Raw genomic sequence first — 27,653 nt, 5'->3', positions numbered from 1 at the left:
AATGGGTAAATCTTTTTTAAAAAAAAGATGAACCTCTCCCCTTAGGATGTTCAGTTCTCTTTTAATGGAAAGTAGAAAGAGCTGAGGTCGGATGGCTTAGAGGAGCTCAGTTGCAGTTTGTTTAGGCCTGACTGCCTCGTCCTAGTTGTTTGGGTCTTAGCATATTGCCTAGGGGAACCGACCTCCTGGGGCTCTTGTGAAGACATCTGACTTAATAGTTTTTCCTTGTTTACAATGTTTTCACAATGACACCTGACACAGAGTAGGTACTAGAGTACTGTTATCTCTGCCTCCCCAGCTAGCCTGTTGCTGTCTCTAGTTGCCCAATGAAGCCCAGGAGAAAGTTGAAGGAACAGGGCATCTAAATCTTGACTATGACTGTGGCTCCCACTACTGTATAAAGGACTGTTCTCAGAAGCAAGGGAAGAAGGTTTTGTATCAAACTCTAGGGAAACACTCTGTGTGACACCAGAAGTGCTCCTAGCAGCAGTGCTTGGCATACAAGGGCAGGGAGTTGGGGAGCAGGGGTGGGGTGGGGGAGACAAAGGGTGCATGGTAAAGGAAGAAAGAAAGGAAGAGCAGAAGAGCAGGGATCAGTGTGGCTCCATTTCCCTAAAGCCCAACCTCATGTTTACTTTCTGGCCTTGTTCCTTACCTTGACCTACTGTAGCAACCTACTCGGTGCTCTCTTTTAGAAGTGGGTAGCAGAGGAAGTTAATGCATAAAGTTATCCATTTTGTTTTTCTGCTATGTTTTGTGAAGTGGTAGTGGTGGTGGTGGTGGTGTGTGTGTGTATACATGTAAGTGCACATATGTGTACCTGTATGTAGATATCATTGGGCTTTTTTTCTTATGCCATTTACCACGCTCTTTGAGATGGTGTTTCTTATGTGGCCTGGTACTCACCATTAGACTCTGCTTGCTGAGCAGTGACCCCCACAGATCTGTTTATCGCTACCTCTCCACTGAGATTCCAAGCACACACATAACCACCACATCTGGTTATGTTACATGGGTTCTGGGGATCAAACTCAGGTCTCAATGCTTGATGGCAAGCATTTTACCATCTGAGCCATCTCCCCAATTCTTAGAGCCAATCCTGTTCGTCGACCGCAGAATCCTCTAACGAAGGGCCATCACCAGGGTATTAAACACTTCAGTAAGCGGAAGTTCTTGCCCACAAGCTAGTTGGATCATCTAGGAGCTGCTGTGGCTAGATGATGCTTCCCAAACTCCCTCTGGAGAAAAGGTTTTTCTAGCTCTTGATGAAGAAATGTTTCAAGTGAGCATTGTTTTTAAGCCCAGCATCCTGGAAGGGGGTAGCGGGGAGACTAGCAGCTTTGTTTTGTAGAACATAGTCTCCCCTCTCCTGCTCCTAACACAATTAACTGTGAGGAAAATCTATTTTTTCTTGTTCAAAGTGTCCTGCTTGTCTGTTGCGATGCTGCCCTCTGCTGTTACCATATGGTAGAGGAACCATTTACAACAGTAAAGGAATGAATTTAGGATTTACTTATTTGAAAGACTTTGGAAAGCTCCAGTCAGAGGAAGAAGACCTTCTGTCTACAACTCACTGCCCAAGACATATCCTCAGTCCCGACCTACTTTCGAAGCTCCTCCAGTGCTACCCGAAGTGGACACTTGCTTAAGGAAATGAATAATCTGCCCTAAAATAATGCCTGGAAATGTCCTAGAATTGGCAAACCTCTCCCCCACCCGAGGGCTGCTCCCAATGGTGTGGGAAAACATTTCCTCCTCAGTTTAAGCTTCCTAGGAGAGCCACACCCTGGCTCAAGATCACTCGCAAACATCCCTCTGCTCCGCTCTTCTTGCCAGCTCCTGGTTGCTCAGTAGGTAGTCATCGATGAATGTGAAGATTTCCTCAGGGGTGACAGGTTCCATGTAGCGTTCCCGGTCAATACCCTGCTTGTCAATTAACACCATGTTGAAGTAGGAACGAGTGAGGCGCTGGAATTGCCTAGACAGAGCAGTTCAGAGAGGTGTGAGACCTTGGTCCAAGTGCCACAAGGCTGTACTACTACCCTCTCCTCTTTCATAGCTCTGCCACTCCTTTTTCTACCCCTGCTACCACCATCTCAAATTCTTTTGCTTATTTTCTGCTGCATTTCTTTCTTTCTTTTTTTTTTTTATTAACTTGAGTATTTCTTATATACATTTTGAGTGTTATTCCCTTTCCCGGTTTCCGGGCAAACATCCCCCCCCTTCCTTATGGGTGTTCCCCTCCCCACCCTCCCCCCATTGCCGCCCTCCCCCCAACAGTCTAGTTCACTGGGGGTTCAGTCTTATTCTGCTGCATTTCTAGTCTTGGTAGCCTTTCAGGTCTACCTTCCCCTCCTAACCATAGCCTGTTATTTCTTCGCTGTGTTTTCCACTTGGAAGAAGAATATTGCATACTGCACACAGCCCACGTGGAGCAACTCCAGGAAGCATGTAATTGGAGAACTTAGGACTTGCATGCACGTCCAACCTAGGAGCTCTAAGGTTGATTAGCAAATTGTGCTTAACTCTTCTATCTGTAGCTGCAAGTCTCTGTCCTCAGTATTTTCTAGTCTCTTTAACTGCCCTGAATTGTTCTGTCCCCATTGAAACTGAATCCTAGAGCTAGGTATTATTTCTCAGAGAACACTGATGCCTTTATTGGACCTGAGTATAATTGGGGGAACTGTAAGGCTGATAATGGATAGATAATGAGAAAAGTCAACTTCTACCACCTGTTACCTATAACCGTCTCTTTCATGAGGGACAGATAGATACAGTTCAGATTTCAGTGACCAAAGATGCCTTTTTCTCTTTTGGAGACTGTAAGTAAACAGAAGAGCGCATAGGCAAGGGGATCAGAAGCTTCCTAGTGATTCTAGTCTGGAGTAGAATCCTTTGTGTCTCTCTCAGTTGTGGCTCTTCAAGGTCACCTGAGGTGCCTTTATGAAAGCCCAGGTCTGTGCTTTGAGATAAAGCCTGGTTATGTGTATTTTAAGGCTCTGTTTAGTTCCTTTAGAGCTGAGAACCACTGTCCTTATTTAGCTATAAGAGTTCAAACACAAGAAATGCCTCCAAGACACTAATTCACATCTGCCTGCTTCCCTGTTCTTGCTTGCTAGTGTCTGCCTTGCCCATCCCTGCCCCACAGCCTCGCAGCCTGCACCTGAGCTCCTCAATGATGCCTGCTGATAGCTGTTGCTCCCGGATGCGCCCCACCTCCTGAGGTGGCTGTCCCACCAGCTCAATAATGGTCACATGTCGCAGGTCCAATCCACAGGTGGATTGCTGGGAGGGAGAGAAAACATTAAATAGAATAGTATTTACATTCTTAGGCTGCTTGGCTAACCCTCCACCCCATGACTCCATTAAGGCAACATAGAAAAAGAAGGGTGTCTGCACCAATCACACAATCCTTTGGAATCAAGTGATCACAATACTTTGAGGTCTGTACAACCTCTTCCCTCTCATCCCTGAAGTACTGGCTTCACAAAAGCGTTTTCTTCATTCTACCTAACTGTCTGAAATATACTGTACAATGTGGAATAGAAGAGAGAAAATTGTTGACAGCCACCTAGTCTGGTCTTTTTATCAGTCTTTTCCTACCTCCCTATCTCTCCCACTCATCAGGTAAATTCACCATGCAACTTCCTTGCTTTCCTTTGCGATATCATGGCACTTAGGTACTGATGGTGAAAGACAGCACAGACCTGGAGCTAGGTAGCCTGGCTTCAGTCCCAGCTCTACCACGTACTAGCTAGTGATCTGGGGCAAGTCACCAAATCTGACTGTTTCAGTTTCCTCAAGTCTTCAGTGGGGCATAGTACAGTACAGACATCATAGGGGTTGTTGCGAGAATTAGTTGTATATGTGTAAAACCATGCCAGTCACTATGTGGTACTTACCCAGCACTTATTATACAAGTGAAATTCCTTTGGAAACACACATGTAGTTTATTCTTAATATTTATATTTGACCATAGCTGTTTTATAAGCCCCTGTATATTCCATTCCCAGCCTACATCCAGTTCCTTGCAAAATACATCTACTATGCCATACTTACTGACTTTTCCACAAAACACTATTTAAAATGTGACCAATATACGTAATGATAAAATGAATCAAATACTATCTACAAAAAGTAGGGAGATGTAGGTTTGGTGTGGCAGAGTAAACTTTTTACTAAGCCATCCTGAGGCAGTAGGTCTCACCTGCAGCATAGAGATTTGCATTTTGTAGTATCGATTGGAGGGATCAGGAGCTGAGACTATGAGGAGTCGCTGTTTCTCATAGAACTGATCCAGGAGGCCAGCAGCTGAGTTAACATTGACATTAATCTTCATAGCTAGGGCAGAAGCATATAGTCAGTCAGAACATGCCCCTCCTCTTCATCCCGAAGGAATTCCAGTCTTGTACATTCTTGCCATCCCTTCCATGAGGTGAATTCCAGAGGGAAACCTGAATATTTTATGCTCTTTTTTGAGTTATAAGTATTCTTTGGGGGAGTGTTGGCCCTTAAAATAGAATCTCTGTTCTTATACCACACACTGATAGTTGGCCCCTAGGCCATGGAAGGTCTTCCAGAGTGCCCCTGAACATGCCTAGTCACTCCCTTCCTAGTTTCACTCACGAGTACAGACAGGTGGTGATCCAGACCACTGTCGACTTGACTGACAGACTCGGGAAGGGGTCCCTTGGCGTTCATAACCACCATCGCAGTGGTATTCACAGATCGCACCATAGTTGTCCCCCGCTGAGCTGCAGGTGAGGTAGCCATGCTGTGGTGGTTTCAGAATAGGACAGCGTCTCACTGCCAGGGAGAAGGTCAAGTTAGGGGTTATGATATCTCTCATGGTCAGGAAGGCCGAAAGGGTCCACTTCAGGTTTCTAGAACAAGAGACTTGAGATAATCCAAATGAATAGATTTTTCTGAGTTTTCAGTAGCCAGATGGAACTAAACTTGACATGCAAATCCAGGTTTGTAGTCTTTAAAAGCATGCTTCACACACACACACACACACACACACACATTCACACACACACACACATACACACACACATACACACACACCCCCACACACACATTCACACACACACACATTCACACACACATTCACACACACACACATACACACACATACACACACACACATTCACACACACACACATACACACACACATACACACATACACACACACCCACACCCACACATACACACACATACACACACACACATTCACACACACACATACACACACACATACACACATACACACACACCCACACACACACATCACACACACACATTCACACACATACAAACACACATACACACACACCCACACACACACATTCACACACACACACATTCACACACACATTCACACACACACACATTCACACACACACATTCACACACACACACATACACACACATTCAAACACACACATTCACACACACATTCACACACACACACATTCACACACACACACATACACACACATTCACACACACATACACACATTCACACACACACACATTCACACACACACATACACACACATTCACACACACACACATACACACACATACACACACATTCACACACACACATACACACACATACACACACATTCACACACATACACACATTCACACACACACATTCACACACACATACACACACATACACACACATTCACACACACACATACACACACATACACACACATACACACAAACACATACACACACACATACACACACATTCACACACACATTCACACACACATATTCACACACACAAACACATACACACACATACACACACATACACACATTCACACACACACATTCACACACACACATACACACACATACACACACATACACACACATACACACACACATTCACACACACACATTCACACACACATATTCATACACACACATACACACACACATACACACATTCACACACACACATTCACACACATACACACACATACACACACACATACACACACACATACACACACATACACACACATACACACACACATTCACACACATAAACACACACATACACACACATACACACACATACACACACATTCACACACATACACACACATACACACATACACACACATACACACACATACACACATACACACACATACACACACATACACACATACACACACACATTCACACACATACACACACATACACACATACACACACATTCACACACACATACACACACATTCACACACACACATTCACACACATACACACACATACACATACACACACACATACACACAGATACACACACATTCATACACACACACATTCACACACACATACACACATACATATACACACACACATACACACACATACACACACATACACACAAATACACACACATTCACACACATACACACACATACACACACATACACACACATACACACATACACACACATACACACATACACACACATACACACACACATACACACACATACACACACACATACACACACATTCACACACACATACACACACATACACACATACACACACACGCACACACACACACCACACACACATTCACACACACACGTACACACATACACACACATACACACACATACACACATACACACACATTCACACACACACATACACACACATACACACACATACACACACGCACACACACAACACACACATTCACACACACACATTCACACACACACACATTCACACACACATTCACACACACACATTCACACACACACATTCACACACACATTCACACACACACACATACACACACATTCACACACACACATTCACACACACACACATACACACACATACACACACAATCACACACACACATACACACATTCACACACACACATTCACACACACATACACACACATACACACACATTCACACACATACACACATTCACACACACACATTCACACACACACATACACACACATACACACACATTCACACACACACACATACACACACATACACACACATTCACACACATACACACATTCACACACACACATTCACACACACACATACACACACATACACACACATTCACACACACACACATACACACACATACACACATACACACATACACACATACACACACATACACACACATTCACACACACATACACACACACATACACACACATACACACAAACACATACACACACACACATACACACACATTCACACACACATTCACACACACACATATTCACACACACAAACACATACACACACATACACACACATACACACACATACACACACATAGAGTCATCAGATGAGTATAAATGTATAAAACAGAATATTGTCATCTATGTTTGTAGACTTTTATAGATAACCAGTGTAAATATGACTTGCAGAATGACTTTCTTTCTCATGAGACCTGATTCACAATCAATATAGCACAGGCTGAAGAGGATTCTCTAGGGGTGGGGTGGGGCGCAAGAGGCCCCAAACTCACTATCTGTCTGCCTTAGCTTCCCAAGTGCTGATTTTACCATACTTGGTCACACTCACTTTTAAGTGTGTATATGTTAGATGAGACTATGATTGAGAGGCTGTTTAAACCAACCATGATACAGATTTAGAGCAGAATTATATGTTGTGCTTAAATATATTCTGAAATATTTTTAGTACACTGATTCTGGACGTGGTTTTCAAGAACATGTGAACATTATTTGTGTTTTAATGAAAAGTAGAAAGAGTGAGCTTCAATTACACATTGCAAGTATGTATAGAGAAAAGACTAGAAGGAAAATACTAAGATGTTACCAACAAGGCCCTAGAAGATGGGTACAATAAATTATTAAACACTGTTTAAGTGTTGCTTTAATTTTGTTTTGAGGCAGCATTCTGCTACTTAGCCCAGGCTAACCTGGAACTCGCCTTTTCCTTCCTGCTTCACCTGCTGGAATTAAGGCATGTGATACTCTACCTGTATGTGTTTGTTTGTTTGTTTGTTTGTTTTTTAAATTTTCAAATGTCTAGTTATAAGCATGAATTATTTTAAAGATGACAAAAAACAAAGTGAAACTATGTGACCAGAAGCAGGTAAGGGGACCAGTAGGCCACCAACGTTATCATTTCAGCAGATAGACACGACAACTGATTAGATTTGATTATTTTGAATACTAAGCAATAGATGTAGACTATTTGTGAATGTTATCTAGATTTAGAAGGACAATAAAGTCTTGTTGGAGAATCAAGGTTTATAGAACAATTTTGTGACGAAGTAGTGTAGGTTTTCTTAATGAATTTGTTTGTTTGACGAAGTTGGCTTTTCCCCAATATAAAAAGGAGGAAATAGCTGTCATGGGTTTCTGAAGGTCAGGGCAGAGCAGGAATTTGAACAGTGTATACAAGGAAGAGCTCCCCCCACCCCTTCTGACCTTGTACTTTTACAATGAACTTGCAGCTGGCCCGGTTGTAGGCTCGGTCATATGCAGTATAGCGAATCACATGCTCTCCTTCAGGGAAGTGAGAACCAGGCTCTGGACCCCGAAGTGTTACCCTGCATGAGACAGGGAGAAGGAGTTACTGAACAACTAAGGGAAAGATAGTTAGGACAAGATCTGAGGCACATCTTCAGACCCAGCCTGTATTATCTGATCACGAGGGGTTGGAAGATCCTGCTATTTAAAGGTCATAGTCTACCATGTCTAGATAGCTCCCCTGAGCTCCGTGCTAAATGGAAAAACAAACTCCTTTTCCCAGCAGGGCTTCCTCTTCTCTATCTTATCTGGGGAGCCTAGCCCCTACATTCTAACTGAGAAATGTCACCTAATCCTTGGTGAAATTATAGGCTTAACTTCCTGGATTGCATCTCTGTGCAAACGAGGTATCCCAGAACCTTAAGCCTCAGCCAATCAACCTTCACCTTAAGAAGAACCCTTTCCTACTTTCTGAGGTTTATGTAGTCCTTGTTCACCCCAAATAAAGAATACAAACTCTTTCGTTGAATACCATTTAAGACAGCTGTCTCACTCAATGTTGTCTAAAAGAGCTGTAACACTGAAATCCTCAGAGAAGACCCCTCCCAATTCACTGCTGGACCAGGATCCTGCTGACCCACCCTTTCAGGACTTTGCTCCATTATTCCTCACCTGGTCCACACCAGTGGCTGGATACTCAGAGGGAAGAAGTGGACAACAGAACCACACTGGGAAACTAGAAGAATCTACTGGGGATACAAGAGGCATGAGTGACTCAAGCTCACCTGGTGATGGTACCATCAGCGGAGTCTTTCACTAAGGGTGGGTCCCAGTATACTCGAGCAGTTAGTTTCTCTGGCTCTGCTATTTTCTCCCGAGAGTGAGGACAACGGATCTTGGGTGGATCTATGTCTGCCAAGGTCAAAAATCAAAGGTGGATTTATAGATCTCCTGCCTTCCCTCATGGAAGCAATATCACACACCACTGGGTTGGTAAAAGAACAAGAGTTCACGTACATCCAGCAAAGAGAGGTAAAGGAGCCTGGCTCTGTAGGTGATAATGCTATGCCCATACTGTATTGTCACAGTGAAAAATAATTCTATCATTAGAATTCCACATCTTCTGTGAACATAATGCCAGATCACCTTTTGCAACGGAATAACTGGAGCTACTGGCATTTACCTACACATACAGGCTCGCCTCCACTCCATCGCCCATCTTCCATGCAGATGCGGCTGCGATCGCCTTCCAGGTGGTAGCCACTAGAACAGCTGTAGTCACAGCGGGAATCAAGCAGCATTCCATTGGTGCAGGTGTAGGTGCCACTAGTGATGAATGGCAGTGTGTGGCACCTCATCTCTAAGAGAGAACCAAACAGTAAGTTCAGCACCCTATGGGACTATCTGGAGAGGGTGCAGGAGTGTCTACCACAGAGTGTGTGTGTGTGTGGGGGGGTATGTTCAACAGAGAATATACAAATCTCACCCAGTCTGCCCTTAACATTTTTTTTATGGAACCACTTTTCCCTCAGATTGTCTTTTTTTTAAATTTTTTTATTACAAAGTAAAAAAGCAATCTGAGTGGAATGGAGAGTGGGGTCTAAAAAAGTAAGTTGTTTCAGTTGTCTGAGTGCATGGTTATGAAAATGAGACCTCAGTTTGCATCCTACCTTTACCTCTTGTTCTGTGACTTAGAGACATTGCCTTATTTCTTTGAGTCTTACTGTTATTATTTTTTAATCAATAGACTACATTTACCTCACAGGACAATTTAAGGGAAGCCTCAGCAATGGCTCATTTTTGTTTCTTGTTCCTTAGACGCTAGGTCTTCTTCAATTGTTATATTCCCTAAAGCATGTTCAAAGTTCCTCAGCTGGACACAGTTAAGCCAAGGCTCACTTGGATGCCACAGTCACCTGGCTTTCAGTCCTCTTGCGTCAGGCCACTGTCTGGAGGGCATGGTGATATTTAATAAAAATGGAATTTGTGTGCTTTCAAGATTGTTAGCAAGAGGGTGATTCTGCTCTATGTATTTAAAGGTTGTTATTAATGTTCTTAAGGGATGGATGGTACTGGGCTTTGTCTGTTTAGGGTGGGCAATTATATCTTACCAATTGGGTCAAAAAAAAAAGACTGTTAGCATAGAATAGTTGTGAGCCAATCATTAGTCTTGTTTAGGATAACTGATATTTGAAAGAAGTAAGCCACACACAGTTCTTTAGCTTGTCTAAGTCCTACATAGAGTTTGAATGATAGGACTTTTAACAAAAATTTTATATAGGCTCTATTCATTTTTCTTCATGACTAAAGGAAGCTTGACGATGAGCTGATGAATTTTCTTCCCCCCTGCCCCTGCATTTGTTATGTAAAAAAATCACACCCAAAAATGACCACTTTGAAACGAGAGCCAGTGATAAAGCTAGGTCTCTTCAGATGAATCTATCAGTATTATGGGACAGTGAAAAGAGCAGATTCAACCATGAGGAAAGTCCAAGCTAAAGACAGGACTCAATTGTAATAGCCACCTCATGGAAATGGGTACATCTCTATGCTTTGACTAGCTTTATGCTGATAATTCATAGCCTTATATCTTTTTTTTTGTCAGTTCAGGTCAAATTAATTTTGGAAACGATGAGGCTTAAGTCCTAAAGCAATTTACTTAGCATGACCTGAAGAGTCACTGTAGTGACTCCTTTTTGGCCATCCAACCTCTTCTCTCCTCCATAGCTTCTTTTTTTTGCCAAGTTCATTTATCTCTAAATACTCAGTCCATATGCTTACAGGTGTGCAACATGCATGTGCATACATTTAAGTTTCGATCCCATTAGCCTATTAGCAACCTAAAGGTAGTCGAGGAGCTGAGTGAGCTCCTGAAGCACCTCATGCATATGGATGTCATCCAAATGGTGTGTGCTGACCACGTATGGAAAGACAAATCTTGCTGCCAAAAGACTGAAGAGTTTGAATAAGAAGTAGGGCTTTGGGAGATGAAGTGAGTTAGAATGCAAGATATGTGTATATTGGTATTCTCATATCACGCTATTGGGAATTCTTTTCTACTTTAAGAAGAAAATGAAGACTAGCAGATGTCTCATCAGCTTTACTGGCAAGACCTTTAAGGCTGTAGGCTAGGAAGGTTAATGACCCTTGACCACACGTGGGAAGGAGTCTGGAACACATCCTTGGAAGCAGCAAGAGATGGTCCAGGCTTAGATCAGTTCCTCATGGCCAAGTCTTATCCTCCTACACACATTCCTGGGTTCTATGAGTCAGAGTGGCCTGGCTGTGGCTTAAATATCCACATTACTTGGACAGTAACCACCACATACAGAGAAATAGAAACCACAATGTCAGGAAGAGGAAAGGCTCTGTCAGAGGCCTATGGAAAGTTGCCAAATTTCACAGCATAAAGCCTCCAGGTATATGCCTTTCATGGCCAGCAGGCTAACTTCTCTCTCATACACATATTTGTGTGTGTGTGTGTGTGTGTGTGTGTGTGTATATATATGTGTATATATATATATATATATATATATATATATATATATATGCTCACATGCAACTTACGCCTGCAGTAGGCAGTTCCAGACCAACGGCGGCTTGGCAAACATTGTACTGACTTCCGTCCAATCAGTCGAAAGCCCCGGTCACAGGAGAGCTCACAACGTGTGCCTAGGCTACTGTGATAATTGCCTCCCCTTGGTGAGTAGCATGTGGCTTCTCCATCCTGGATATTCAATGTGTAACACCATCGAGGGACTATAATAGCAAAAGAAAAGTAAGCTAGAAGTGCAATAATCAACCTTACACGAATAGTAACTATAGGCAACTCAGTAAAGCTGGGAGTAGGAGAGGTGATCCTCCTCAGGGAAGAGTACACTGATTTGTTGTCCAGTGCCTTAATGGTCAATCCTGAACACATGCATACAAGTAACATTATATGGACTCAATAGGCTTATATTTAGGAATATGTGTGTGTACACACATGTGTGTGTACGTGCATGTGTGTATACATACAAAGGCATATATGTATACAATAACAATTGATAGATAAAGAGGCCATAAATTTGAAGGAGTTATATGGAAAGGGAAAGGAGAAATGTAATGAAAACACAAGCTAAAAAATAAAGTAAAAATAACAAAACAAAAACAACAACAGCAGCAGCAGCAGCAAAAAGTGTGGTGTGTCAAAAGGGAAGAAACAGAACTCATTGGAACAGAACAGAGATCCCAGAAACAGGCTGAAGTAGGTCAACGTGATTTTGGACAAAAGTGTAAAAACAATTCAATGGAGAAAAGACAGCTTTTCAAAACAAAGGATACTAGAGAAATTGGAGTTTCAGGTGCTGAAAAAGAAGGCAGGGAAGGAAAAGAACTAGAACTTAAATCCCACACATTACTCAAAAAATTTCATCAAAATGGACATTAGATTTACATTGAGAACAAAAGAACAGAACTTATAGAAAAGTAGAAATTTCTGGGATTCAAACATAAGCAAAGAAGTCTTAGAAATGATACCAAAAGTATAAATTATTAAAGAAAATCAATAAACTGAACCTTTTCAAGGGTAAAAACTTTTGCTCTATGAATAATTTCAAGGAAAATGCAAACACTGGGAGAAAATATTTGCAAACTCTGTATCACATCCACAACAAAAGGCTAGTGACTAGAATATAAAATGTAGAAAAAAATTTAACAGTAAAGATGCGGACAAAACATACAAAGAGACATGTTATTAAAGAGGGTCTATGAATGATTAATAAACATATAAAATGATGTTCTGCACCATTAGTCACTAAACAAATGCAAAGTAAAACCTCAGAGCAATCATTAATAAACCCCTTAGGATGTCTAATGTATGGAAATAAAGTGCTAAAGGAGATGGAGAGAAACCAGAATTACAAATTGCTTTGGGAAATAGAAAAACAATGGCACACTGGAAAATAGTAGTTTATCGAGACATTATATACTTTCTGGTAAAGAAAGTTGATCCTGCGACTTCATTTTAAAGTGTTTACTCATTGGAAATGAAGACCTGAGTTCACACACACTCTTACACCCTGATGTTTGAAGTACCTCTATTCGTAATTGTCAAAAATTGGTTCTGTGTGTGAACAGCATAGCTAATGGGTTTATCTCTGTATAAAGATGTTTATAAGAATAATGTGCTGATACAGGTGACAACACAGATGAATTCTAAGTGTATTTTGGGAAGCTAGAGAAACATGACTCCTTTCTATGACAAATACGCAGGCAATACCATTGGTGTAAAGTACAGCTCAGTAGTTTCCAGATGTCAGAGGTAAAGACAGAGGAGAACTGCAATGTGACAGCATGGTACACATTCCTGAGGAGACAAGACTGTTTTTGTTCTCTGGTGGTAGTTATCTTACTTTATGTAGTGGTCAAAGTTCAAAGAACTGTATACCAGAAAGTACATTCTGCTGTATGAAATTTAAAACAATGGAAAAAAAAACATGGAAGATATTCATTAGAGAGAGAACAAAGCAGACTGATGAGGACTGAATGTCTGATCCCAGCTTAGTATTGAACACATAGGTTTAGAGGGTGGTTCTATCATAAAGATGCCTTACTGGTAACAAAAGAACTGACCCTTCCACTGGTTCCGTGTTCTTATTTATATGTTGAGATAGCGTCTGCTTATATATAGTCCATGCTGGCCTCAAACTCACGATTCCCTGCTTTAATCTCCAGAGTGTTGGATTACAGGTATGCACCACAACTACTTGCTCCATGTGGGTCAGCGTTTAGAGGGACACAGAGAAACAACTGCATGGTGGACTGCACAAGTTTTCCCACACAGCATAGCACAGATCTGTTTGCCTAGAATTTGGAAGGCAAAAAGGACGATATAAGGTTATTTGATTTTCAAATCAGAGGGACAAGGATGTGGGAAACTTTTACCAAAAGCACATAACAGCGGGTCAAGGAAGAAATGAAAAGGTAGGGCCTCTGTTTGCATGCAACTGGAAAATAAAGATAGATGACAGAGGGGGGCTGGAGAGATGGCTCAGCGGTTTAGAGCACTGACTGCTCTTCCAGAGGTCATGAGTTTAATTCCCAGCAACCACATGGTGGCTCACAACCATCTGTAATGAGATCTGGTGCCCTCTTCTGGCCTGCAGTCACATATGCAGGCAGGATGCTGTACATAAAATAAATAAATAAATCTTTAAAAAAAAAAAAGATAGATGACAGAGGGAAAACTCTTCCCCAACTACTATTAGTTTAAGTCAGTGGCAGTGGTGGGTCTGCCATCTGGAGACACCATCTCCAAATTACATAATGTCGCTTAAGTGCTAGATTTGTGCAGAGCTGGTAATTACAAAGCCACAGCACATATCACAAAGTCGTACACGGGAGCCTGGGACCTTAAAAGCACGTCTGTTCTTTTTGTTTCTCATATTCTGTGAAGGAAAGACACACCAGATTGAAACTGGTAGAGGAAACAGGAATGGAAGTCAGAGATACAAAGCTCAGAATCAATACAGAGAGAGTGATGGAAGCCCAGCTATTGTAAACAAATTCAAGTTTGGTGGCCTGGTCTCAAAAGACAAAGAGTACATTTAAAAAAATGTCTGTGGTTTGTAGACTATATACAGATGTAGAGAATTATGGCATGCAGGTACAAATGGAACTATCTAAGGGGAACAATGGAAGCAGTGAGGGGTGAGAAATGGGAGGATACAGAGGTAGGGAGGGATTCATTTAACACATAATATATACTTCTATGAATTTTTTTTAAATTGCTAGCCCAGAAGAATTGTGACATAAGGACAGAATGTTGGAGACAGGAAAGGGGCAAAACCACAAACTAATTTTTCAAATAAGGGAGAAGGTAGTCTCTAGGTAGTATAGCCTGGTGCCATTGATGGGACTGATAGCGCAGTGTTCTTGAACATTTCAAGGTGAGGTTTGTGAGCCAGCGGGAGCACTCAAGAACAAGTTATTCCAGAATGACCTGATTTCCTTTCTGGGCAGGGCCACCGGACTGGTAGAACCGGGATGATGATAGATATGTGTAAATCAGTGAGGCATATGACAGACTATGCTTTCCAAACCACTGATGTGGAGAAGATGAAGAAATACAAAAGAAGTGACAGTACAGTTCAAGAGAGTTGTAACTGGTCGAACAACTGTACATAAAAACTGCCAGTGGCAACTGAAACTAAGACTGTGGTTAAATGCTGCATGGTGAAATGTCTGATGGGAAATGTAACCATACTGAGTCCCCTGTTTATGCATCGTTCTTCCGTTTCCACGTCCATCTCATACAGTTCTCTCAGTAGCCCTGTGAGGTATGCAGTCTTCATCCTTATTTTGGAGATGAGGAAGGGACTTTCCCAGAGTTCCTTGGGAAGTAAGGGGCATAGGCAGGATGGAACCCAAGCTTTGTCTAGTCTAGAAATGGGTTATCTAAGTATAAGACCTGCGACTGCAGCTGCCATTTTGAAGTATCTATTAATCCACCCACATGTTTTATGAATCCAAAGTGCAATTAGCTATATAGTAAAATGTCTCCTCTGAGTCTTTCTCATATGCCTATGCTCAATATTCCCCTTCCAAAGGGCCATGGTAACAGTTTGTTTATAGATACAAGTCCTTGCATAGTGTCTTACTTTTTGTTGCTTTTTTGACACAAGTGCGAGCATATTGTGTTCATTGTTCACAGCATTGCTTTACATTTTGTGTTTCTTGGGATGAAACCCAGGACCTTATGCATGTTGGGCAAATACTCTATCACTGACCTATAGGCACAGTCCTAACTTCTCTTTTTGAAGTGAATATGTTTCTGAAATCTTTGCATATCATAACAAAGCAAGTATGCACTTTATTTAAATGGAATAACATTTATGGAACACTTAGTATTATGAGTGGCACATGGTAATAGCTTGACCAATGTTAAGAAGCTTGAAGGCCTCTCTCTTTAGGGCATACAAGGACAGGAAAGTCTGTCAACAAGGAAAAGACCTTCTCTGTGGTAAACTCAAGGTAACCCAGGCAGTTACAAGTTTGCTCAGGACTGAGACAAGCTTTGAGGTAGCTGCTTAGCCACCTGGCAGGCTAAGGCTGCACCTCCAGACTAAAGTTTCTGACTCCAGGCAGGTTTCCTGGTAAGAAAATGGCAGAAAGTGTAAGGTTTGTGAAAAAAATACTAAACTATGTGGATAGTTTTCCCTAAAATAAGGGAAACCATCCCTTTTCCTTGTTACCTCTCCTTTTTATCTTAAAAAAAATTACATTTTTAATGAAAGACATAAAATAAGCTTTGTGGTCAGACAGCCCTCATTTTAAATGCCCATTCTGCCTTGCTAACTTCTGTCAATATAAGCCTTCCCTATGCTTAGTTTTCTGGTGTGTAAAATGGGAGATAATAAAGCAGCCTCATGTGCCTGTGATGAGAAGCAAATAGAATCCTACCCATGAAATGCCCACTCTCCGGAATGCTGTTCTCTAAATCAGTGTCTAGGTTGGAGTCAATGTCTCACCTGTCTTGAAGCATCAATACACGGTGGTGTCTATTTTCGGTCCTTCCATGTGGAGCTATCACGTCTAAACTGTAGGAAGTTTTTAAATGGTACAGTTGCAGAGAAAATGGATACAAGACACAAAAGAGATTACAAGGGAGGCCAGGACCTCAGGTTGTACTTTTCCTGGCCCCTCCTTTCCATGCATCATTGATAACCTTGTTTAGTTTGTTTTAGGCCTGGATACCAAGTTCCAAAGACACCTACTGGACACTCGACACCAAGGCAAATGTTATTGTGTGGCATATAGGTATTTAAAGGGTTTTTTGATCTTTTAAAAATAACCAGTGAGACAGTAAGGGGTAATATTGGGGATGCTAGACCCTTCCAAAAGTACTTCTGGGACTGGAAGTATGGCTGGGTGGTAGAACATTTTGCACAAGGCCCTGAGTTTAATTCACAACACCTTGTCCTCTGCCATCTGCATGTGTGCAGTGGCGCACTCCCTCCAAATAAATGGATACATTAAATAGAAAAAAAAAAGAATTAGTTGTCAAGGAATGGCCCAGTGTACTAAATCAACATTGGGGGAAAACAGTATACCACTCTAGCTAAAACACAGATTTCCTATGGGGAAATGTTTTAAAAAGTGGTCAGACTAGGACCCAGAGCTAGACTTTGGTTTAAAATTGGTTTACTAGGTCACTACATTAGGGGAATGCAGAAATTGAGCCTGGGAATCTAATTAGGAAACAGTAGCCTTTGTCCATGTATGAAATAATACTAAGTCTAATCCCATGTACTAAAGAAATGATAGGTCTTGGAGAATGACTACTAAGAAATGACGAGGAAAGGGGGTTAATTAAACGTGCTGGGGGTTATTAGAAGTGACACTAGGGTACTTCAAGGTCTGAGTCACTAAGAGGGCGGTGGTGGGATTATCAGAAAATAGAAGTAGGACAGTCAGGTTACAGTAGAACTTTTTATCAGATAAGACAAAAGAATTCTCTTTTAGACGTCTCTGGCAGAGTTAGAGATGCAGTCCTGCAGCTCTGGAGCTATGTCAGGGATGCCCGACATTCAGAGCCCAGCCTTCTTCTTCTCTCTATGATCACTACCCACACTGCATTTTCCTACCTTGGCTTCAACTATGATCAGAATAGAGAAATTACCATGGGATCCAAGGAAGGAGAACCAGGAAGAAAAGGATGTGCTTACTCCTGCTTGAGAGACCAGGGAGACTAAAGCTCAAGGCCATATGATTTGGAGATCAAGAGAGAACTATCATTTTCAAGATGTGGTGTGTCAACTCAGATATGTGGGTGAATGGGGAGACAGGCTGCAGGGGACTTAGAGTCAGAGGTAGTGATTGTGCACCAGTAGCAGTAAAAAAGAAGACAAGAAAGAATAGCTTGAACGATGGAAGAACCCCATTTGGATCATTTCCCTACTGGAACGACTTTCTCAAAGAGCACCATTTTCCACCTCAGCAACTAAAATATTTCCTATCCTTCAGTTTGATCTTTCTGCAATACACGTAGTTGATCCCATATACTTTCCAGATTTCTAAATTTTCCTCTGTAGCTCTTGTAATATTCCCAATAGATAGTCTTCTTCTATATTGACCACTAACTCTCATTCGCTGATGTATCTTTCTCTTCTACACACATCTACCAATGGCTTCCAAGGCTTGACCTTAGTTCTCTCTTCAGAGAGCCTTTTTATTTAAGTTGCATATTCACAAAACTTAACCTTCCAAATTAGTGTGTGTGTGTGTGTGTGTGTGTGTGTGTAGACATTTGAGTACTCACAAGTGTGTTGTGTCTGTGTGTCCTTATCTCGTGTGATGCTGGAATTAAACTCAGGTTGTCAGATTTGGCAGCAAGCTCTTTTACCAGTTGCGCCATCTTGGTGGCTCCTAGCATAATTTTTTAAGTTCGTCTTTCTGAAATGGTTTATACAGTCCTCCTTGGTATTCAGAATGGATGTTTCCAGGCATTTGTGCACCCAATCTTATCATCTGCTTTACAACTTCTGTGGAATATATCCTTTTATTGAGGTGCTTGGAGTCAAACACAGGGGAGCCATCTACACTCCATGAATTCACTGTTATTGAGCTCCATAGCTGGCTCCTATGGGCTCCATCCTCACTCTACATTTATTGGCCCCTAGACTCAAATATTTCTACATAACATTACTGTATCTGATTCCTGGAGTCGCCTCAACTCAGGCTCTCCTTCTAACCCTTATTTCTAAACAAAATAACCTAGTGTTCTAAAATATATTTGACATTGTCAGCCCCCTGTGAAAAATCACACGACTACCCTTTAGAGCTCCTAGTATAACAGATAAACTCTTTCGTGTGTCCAGGAAAGCATGGGCAGAGAGAATCATAAATTAAAGTCGTATTAGACATCATATGACCTAACTTGCTATCATCTCAGGAAATACTAGGCAGCATTCTTTCTGACTCTCCTTGGAAGGACCCGTAAGTCATGGGACCTTTTCTACTTCACTCTTTCTATTCAAGTCTCTTTTCTGCTACTCTACCCATATATTCCATCCCTTCAAGTCAGTGTGATCTCTTCCTAGTCTCTTAGTGCAGTAAATCTGCTTTACCTTGTTATCTTTGGCTATCTGCTTTGGCAAATGTCTATAACCTTTTCCATAACAATCTGCCCATTTTCAAGGCCTATCCTGGATGTCATGTTTCATGCATGACCTCTTGCCTGAATTCTTATATTCCTAGTTCATTTATGGCTGCCACACAGTTTCACATATTCACCCTACATGTGTTAATTTTATTCTCACTTCACAACCAACAGAGTGCAATCTCCTTGAGGGGGCAAACCCCGGATATATTCCCTGTGTTCCCCATAGGCTTACCCTGCACAGGAATAGGCATAGAGCCGATACTCAGTCCATACTTAATGATCCCTTCAGGCCAGGGAGGTAAAACCTCACAGCAAGCCCGTAACCAAATTTGTAATTAGAAATCATAGCACACCTGCTGGGTGTGGTGGTACATACCTGTAAGGCCAGCGCTGAGGAGTCTGAGGCAGAAGGATCTTGAGTTCAAAACTGTGCAGGGATAAATAGCGAGACCCTGTCTCAAGAAAGAAATGAACAAAACAAGAGGGCTTGGGCTCAGTGCTAGAGCACCTACCTAAAAGCAAAGAAAGGCAAAAGAAAAACAATGGCAAAGAAAATCAGAGATCTTCATGATTCTCTGTGCTTAATTCTGACACATATGAGCTAAGCATGTGCGATGGTGTTTCTGGGAAGGTCCAGATCTTAGGCCAGAAAACATCCTTCCTGAGCTTAAGAGACAATGAGAATTACCTCTGTAGTCCAGGGCACGGGTGTCGGGGACCTCTTCTGCATATACTTCATTGTAGCTTTCATCTGGAGAATAACCTGAGCCTAGGATGAGGAGGAAAATATAGATGTATATTCATTTCTCACTCAAGTACTTCCAAGTACCCTCACCAGTGTCTTTTCCTTGGGATCTGACACTTCATGATAGAGCTGCCAGGTCATTTGTAAAGCTGCTGAATGGCTGTGGGTGATCCTGATCATAGGAGGTACACAGAGAGCAACATCAGAGGGCTGAGGTGTGGTAGGGGCTCACTGGTTGTATTAGAAGACTTTCAAAATAAAGACCATCAAACTCCTTAACCACTTATCAATTCTGCCAATCTTGACTATAAACCGCCCAATTCCCTTGATGTAGTTCAGGCACTGTTTTAGTGAGTAGCCAATCTCTGGGGATGAACTGTTGTCCCAGCTCTGAGGAAATAATAGCACCTAAGTGTCTTCTCCAGTGACAGACATTGTACACAGTTTTCACAGGGAAACGATATTTCGAGTTCTCACTAGCCTACAGAGCATATTAAGCACCTGATTGTAATTGGTAGGGAGGCACGCCAAGACAGAGGGACGGCTTTAAAGGGCAAAGGGGAACAAGAGCGCTTTCATAAGCACCTTATTCTGGCTTGGGATAAAAAGAGAAGTCAGAGTAAGGTTTTGTTTATTTTTGTTTTTGTTTGTTCTTCCTCAAAGCTATTGATTGAGCCCAGGGCTCACACATGTGAATCCTGTCAGAAGCAGCTTTAGCAGTGAGCTGCTGAACTAGGAAACATTCCCAGTCTATCTTCTTCCACTCAGTTAAGTGGCACAGTCCCTCACAGTGGCAGGTCTGCGGCTGTCTGGGAGACTAAACAGTGTGTTCCACCAGACGCAGGAAATCGGGCATGAGTATGAACTAATTGGAAAACAATTTAGCTCTTTCCATAGCAAAGTTTCCGGAGACCTTCTTTAATGCCCCCGAGCTCTCATGAATGCACAGGAAGAGGGCAGCCAGCCTAGTTGCAGTCTTAAGATAACTCTTCAGTTCCAGGAGAAGGTGTGCTTACAGGACAGGGCTGGGCTTTAAAGCTGGAGCCCTTTGACCTATGTAAACACAGAGCAAAAGCTTGTGGCCTTTCTTTTCTTGGGCAGAGGCACAGGGCTTCCTGCAGGAAAGAGAGGGAGGGAGGGGAGGTGGGAGGGGGAGAGAAGGGGAAAGAGGGAGGAAGGGAGAGAGAGGGGGAGGGGAGAGGGGAGTGAGAGGCAGAGAGACAGAGAGACACAGAGACAGAGAGACACAGAGAGCATATTCTGGACATGATGGTGGTGGTGGTGGTGGTGGTGGTGGTGGTGGTGGTGGTGGTGGTGTCCAACTCAGTAAACATGGAGATGAATTAAATAGAAGGTTTGCCTTATGAAATCATGTCCTTCTTGGTTTGCCCTTATTCCAAAGGAAAGGGTTCCCCTTTTCTCTTCAGTTTTGCTCTTTTCACATTCCAGTTTCTCTGACTTCCCTTTATTCCTCCCTAGGTCCCCTCTTGTTCTCTTTACCACATGGGAGGTATGTTTGTGCAGCATGGAATTCTCGTCAGCTGTTTCAGTTTAGTGTTAGCCTCAATCCCTCACAACTCCCGTAAACAGGGGACCAGATGTGCTTGGTTCCTTAAAGTACTGGGTCTCCCCACTCTTATTGCAGAGCTAGCTTGTGAAGAAGTGTTCATCAGGGAAAAACAGCTGTTCACCAAAAGAGAAAGAGGGGTGTCACAGGCCTATGTCTGGATAAAGTAATGACAATGACAACTTAGCTCTTAATCTGTAGAGCATATGCTAGCTCATTATGTTGCCATAGCATCTCAACTGGGTACACAACATTAATGCTCTCCTACATAAAGACACAGAAGCTGACTCAGGAATAGAAGGAGTTGCCCAAGGCTTCCTAGATAATACATTGTAGAGTAGACCTCCTAGCCCGTGTCTGTTTGAACCCTATGGACTCAGATACTAAAATGCAAATGGTAATAAAGGCAGAGTTTTGACTATGTCCAGAAGTGATAAAGAACCAAAATCTGTCTTACAGCGTAGCATTTTTTTCCCCCTGTGGCAATGGGGTGGAGTGAGGAGACCGTAGACCACCGTGAATTTTATACCATTCCAGAATTACAGGGGATGTGGGAAAACTAAGGGGAAGATTCAATCACATAATTATAGTTTCCACCAGTGTGCAGAGGTAGCTAAACCAGTGGTAGGTTCCTTTTGTACCAGGAATGGGCTTGGGCCACTTAACCACTTAAACTTTCCCATGTTGCCCGGTTGCCTACTTTTGAAATTTTTATGCACATATTGGGATACTGAACTGGGGAATCTAGGAAAAAAGAACACAGCCTCTGTCTCATTCCATTTTCCTGAGCAACAGTTCTCCTTTACATCAATCGGTGGTTTCTTTACTGTGTGTTCTGTTACTGGGTTCCTTCAAATTCCACAGCCAAGTGGGATCCTTTAAGTCCAGCCTTTTGTGGATGTATGGTTGGAAAGATATTGGATAATTAAAGATGGTGTTAAGAGACACATTAATGCCTGCCTTCTGATGACAAATACAGTGTGAGCCTCTGACATACGCAGATATTCCAGCACACATTTTTAACCCACTCGGTTTCAGTGTACTCCCTAACAATGTCCCACTCTCCGTTGATTATTCCTGGACACGGTTTCTCACTTGCTCAGAGTCCACACGTAGCTGCTTTCTTCCCACCATTCCCATTTGAGAACAAAGGCAAACAAAGAACAAAACAGACCTTGAGGTATAGGCAAAATCTAACACTTAATTGTTGAATGAACAAAGGAACAAATGGGCAAATGGACACAAACCCAGAGTGAGCTGGCAATTAAGGGGAGAAACTTGAAAACGCCAAATATCATGTAGCCTTCTAAGAATGCTCACAGGGCTGCCAGAGACTTTAGCAGCCTGGGTTCCTCCCAAGCAGACTGGGGGTAAAGACTGATGTAGAACTGGGGAGTGCCTGAGTTGCGAACAGCCATGAAGTTACTCCTTTTTAATGCCTTGTCTGAAAAAAAGTCTCTGGCTTTAATGAGTTTCATACAGGTGTTCAAAACTGGGGTTTGAACCTCAGATCTCCACTCCCTTAGTTCTGTGGTCTTTTGAGTAGATTTTGGTCTTCTGTACTTGAATTGAAGCCAGTGGGTGTTTGGGGAGAACAGCTGCATATTTATCTCCAGAAGACTTGGGCTCTTTTAACCCCAAACAGTGTGAGCTCTGCCAAGGGCTTAATTTGAATTTCTTCAGCTGAATGTCAACCCTTGTGCTTTACCTCCTACAAAGCCAGGTTAAGCCAAAGAGGGGAAGAAGCTCGCATACTTGTTTGAAAGCTGGATGCAGCTGTTCCAGACAAACAGAGCTGCTGCCAAAGGCTTCTACCAGGAGCTGGGGGTATGTGGAAAATTTTAGCTGCAATGACTGTGGCTGTGGTGGTTGCAGTTTGTTATTTACTCATCTCTGGATATTTTCCTAACCCCACTGGTCAGGACTGTCTCATTCCCCCCACTCTCTCCAGCCCTTATGAGGGCAGACACTACAGGCCGCAGAATATTCTTAGCACTTGAAAGCCACTGGAACGCAATCAAAATCCTCTGTATGGTGGTTCAGTATCCTTTCCTTGTCTCCCATTGTATTCTACCCCCCTCCTTAGTCCACTCTTGTTGGCTCCCTATGTCCCCCAAGGGTGAGGCGTGAAACATTCAAGAATCCAAAGAACTACATCATTTTTGAATAAGGAACAGCCAGAAGGGACTGGAGGAATCCTAATTCAAAGCATGTAACCTGCATTGTCATTGACCCTGCTGGCTGATAAACGACTATACAAATCTTGTAGGTAAACCCTGGAAGGAAGAAAGGGGGAAATCTGGTGAATTCTTCTTCCCTCTTAGTAGACTGCCTGTCTTCTTTATATTTTCCATAAAAGATACATGGTCTGAGTTTTATTTTGTAGTCTTCACGAGGATATTTGACTCAGGGAAGAAATAATATTAATAAAGCTTTGGTTTATTAAAACTACATTTTCTAAAGAGTTTTCAGTGGACTGTGGATAGAGTTTAGCAGTAGAGAACTTAGGTTTGTGAGACTCTTAAATTTAATCCCATGTGTAGAAAGCAAACATGTAACAAACCAACCAAATACACAGTCAAACCTAAAATCCCCCCAATTGTCAGGAAGTTAAGTGAAAAGGGCAACTGAAAAAAAAAAAGAAAAAGAAAAAGCAAGAAAGAAACTAGGAAGCATCACATCAAAGGCCATGCTGTCTCCCTCTCTCGCTTGTGTGTTATAACCTATTATCAACTAGCTCTTACTAGGGTGCCCCATGGGCCTTGAATGGCAGCCCCTTCTATTATTTGTTTATGTTCATTGCCATCGATCAGTTTTTCTCTGGCCTAAGTTAAGGATCTCTCATTGTCATCTCGTTCTTCCCTCTTCTATGTCTTGGTATTGTTCTTGACCTCCCTAGAAGGAATGGACAACAGCTCACAGAACTTACCTGCATACCATGTTGGTGTCACTGCTGGTGCTAGGAGGAGCAGCAATAAGAGCGCACCTCTTTGAGTCAGTGAACCAGTCTTCATCCTTGACAGGGAAGCTTCAGAAGGCAAGACTAGGGCTATGTGGCAGAAGTATCAGGATAAGGGGAAATGACTTTCAGAGTGGAACCAGCTATGAACTCCCAAAAGTGAGAGGAAGCAGGCATATGGGATCTGTGAGGAAGAAGATTTAACATTCATCAATTCCAGTCATGTTATCTATACCATAAACCTTTTCTGCTTCAAAGCATAATAAGTGTTCTTTGGATTTATGGTTCCCTTTTCTCCAAGCAGGAGGAAAGGGGTGTTAGGCAACTAATCTTCAATATACTATGGGGCCATCAAGTGCAAATATTGCATGGTCCAAGTCACAGGGAGGAACACGGAAGTTCCAAGACCAGGAAAGTACTACCATAAAGTCACATAGAACTAGAAGGGAATGTGGAAATCCAAAGGGATTGTGGCCACTCAGCATTTCTTAACCACAAACCCGGAGAAGCATGGCCTATATGGCTTAAGACCTTCAGCACTACAGTGAGGCAGATCTGGATATGAATCCAGTTCTGTGACAAATCAGCAAACTAGGTAACTTCTCTAGGTCTCTGTACTTCACCTATAGAACAAGAAAAATAGTGTGTACATTATTGCCTGCCACAGAGGGAAAAATCAGTGTGTTTTGATGTTATTATTACTAACTTCATATTACACAAGACAGGGTGTTTTCCTTCTCCGGCTTCCCAAGCAGTAACTATAGCTCTGTGCTTTTCTTAGCTCTGGGTTTTGAGACTCAGTGGTTTGATAGTTACTTCTTGTTTTGAAGTCCAGCCTACCCCTCCAGCTTTGCCCTGCTGAGCTAGGAGGAAGACAGAGAGATTGAAGAGGACCCACCTAGTGAGCCCACAACAAGTCCCTATTGCTATCTCATTTTCTTTTCTGGGGAAAGCTTCACAGCAATGAGATGAGACAAGAGAATTCTGTAGTGCTACTGGACAAACACACCTCAAGTAGCATTGCTACAACTTGCTGCCCATCAATGTACAACAGCCACTGGACCTTTCAGCAAGCATCCATTCATCCACATGTTTTCGATGCAATACCATGCTCAGAGAGGGAGTCAGTCTGAGACATGGAAACATTAAAACAAAAACAAAAACAAAAACACTTATGGCAGGTTCTGGGCAGAGTCCTTAAACGGACATCGGATAAAGCCCAAAATTCATTTGTCAAGTCATTACTTCTTGATTTCTAGATCTAGAGTGTCTATAAAGTAGGAGAGAGAGAGAGAGAGAGAGAGAGAGAGAGAGAGAGAGAGAGAGAGAGAGAGAGAAGTGAGAGTAAGGAATGCTATGCTCTTATGAAAAGAAACTGATGGAGGTAGAGGAAATAGATGGACTAAAGCACCAAGTGGCAACAGAAGGAGATTTAAAAAAGAGCCGGGGAAATGAGCTCATCGCTGACCCTTCTCCCACATCCAGCCTCAAACCAACGCCTTTGCAGTGGAATAAAGAAAGGTTTTCCTGTGTCAGCCCCCATACTCTTTTTGAGCCTATGACCTCTCTCCTGCCCACCTCCTCCCCAATCTCAGACTGAGAAATTGGACTCACCGGAGGGAGCCATCCTTCTACTGGAAGCTGAGAAAAGAGCAGGAACATGCATCTGCAGCCAGCACAAATGAAAACAGCATATGATCCAATTTCATTTAAAAAAAAATCTCTTCCCCCCACCTCCAGCTCTATCATCTGAGTCCCGAGTCTTTTGAACTCTCCACAGCTGTGAAGCAGAACAGTTCAGTTTGAGGAATTAAGTGCAGTTTACTTACCTGCTTTTTATTTTCTGATTTTTGTGGTCTCGTTCATCTCTCCTCTTTCTCCTTGCTTTCTGCTCCTCTCATCAGTCGAGGGGGAAAAAAGCCCTTCTACTTTAACATTCCTAGAACCAGTGACTCCTGGTCTGTCAGGGCCTCTGGGATTCTGGTAACACTGCCCAGATGTTAGGACATTTACATTTGCCAAAAGTCGTCTTAAAGCTATATTATCCCCAAAGCTATAATTTTTCCTCCCCAAGAAGAGAATTTGGGGGAGGGAGAAGCAGGAGGATTACAGGAGCTGGAGCCGTCTGCTGCATAAGAGAGAAGTGTCAATGTCTCAGGTCTCAAGTTCTGAGTGGAGTGATGACTACCAAAGGACTTCCAGAGATGTGTTCTGAGGAACACTGCTTTTTATGACTCAGCCTGACCTCAGGATTGAAAGAAAGGGAATTTCACCAGTTCCCAAGAGGGGACACATGTAACTAACTTTAGCTTTCCCCTAGATTTTTCCTATGCTTCCTTTTTTTCCCCTCTCAGATTCACACTTGCTTTGTCACATGTGTGATAAAGGGTCAGACACACTTGGAAACATTCCCATTGATGACCTAAGTTTTTGTTTTAGATCTGTTAGAATGTCTTTTGATATAATAATTCGTGATAGTATTTTCTCCTCCTCCAGTTCCCCTCAGATCCTACCTACGTTTCTACCCACCCAACTTCTTTTTTTCTCTATTCGGTTACAACTTTTTGATAAGATTATGTTTACCAAAAAAAAAATCATGCATGTGTTTGTATAAGGTGTTGGGCATCAAACCTGAGGCTTTTTGAATGTCATGTGAGCATTCCACCACTGAGGCATACCAAGGACTTGCCTGAAGAATTAAGATTAATTTC

At 42.3% G+C, this 27,653-nt stretch overlaps 1 protein-coding gene across 4 annotated transcripts; it reads right to left on the bottom strand.

The window, feature by feature from the left end:
* Positions 1-1,489: 1,489 nt before the first annotated feature.
* Positions 1,490-27,142, bottom strand: Srpx2 (sushi-repeat-containing protein, X-linked 2). Of its 4 annotated transcripts, none has more exons than XM_087599843.1 (12): positions 26,772-27,142; positions 26,557-26,608; positions 24,913-25,126; positions 20,360-20,440; positions 12,096-12,287; positions 9,712-9,888; positions 9,314-9,440; positions 8,487-8,608; positions 4,627-4,896; positions 4,208-4,341; positions 3,164-3,285; positions 1,490-1,978 (listed from the first exon to the last, which is right to left on the bottom strand). In XM_087599843.1, the coding sequence occupies exons 3-12, from the start codon at positions 24,995-24,997 to the stop codon at positions 1,798-1,800; spliced, it is 1,491 nt and encodes a 496-aa protein (XP_087455969.1). In that variant the 5' UTR covers positions 24,998-25,126; positions 26,557-26,608; positions 26,772-27,142; the 3' UTR covers positions 1,490-1,797. The 4 variants fall into 4 exon arrangements, with proteins under 4 accessions (XP_087455969.1, NP_001101713.1, XP_087455970.1 ...); NM_001108243.2 differs by having other exon boundaries at positions 4,627-4,806; positions 26,772-26,851; XM_087599844.1 differs by lacking the exon at positions 26,557-26,608.
* Between the last annotated feature and the right edge of the window lie 511 nt (positions 27,143-27,653).

Source organism: Rattus norvegicus, chromosome X, assembly GCF_021556685.1.
Source record: "Rattus norvegicus strain SHRSP/BbbUtx chromosome X, alternate assembly SHRSP_T2T, whole genome shotgun sequence".
NCBI lineage: Eukaryota > Metazoa > Chordata > Mammalia > Rodentia > Muridae > Rattus > Rattus norvegicus.
This window is presented reverse-complemented; position numbering and strand designations above follow the sequence as displayed.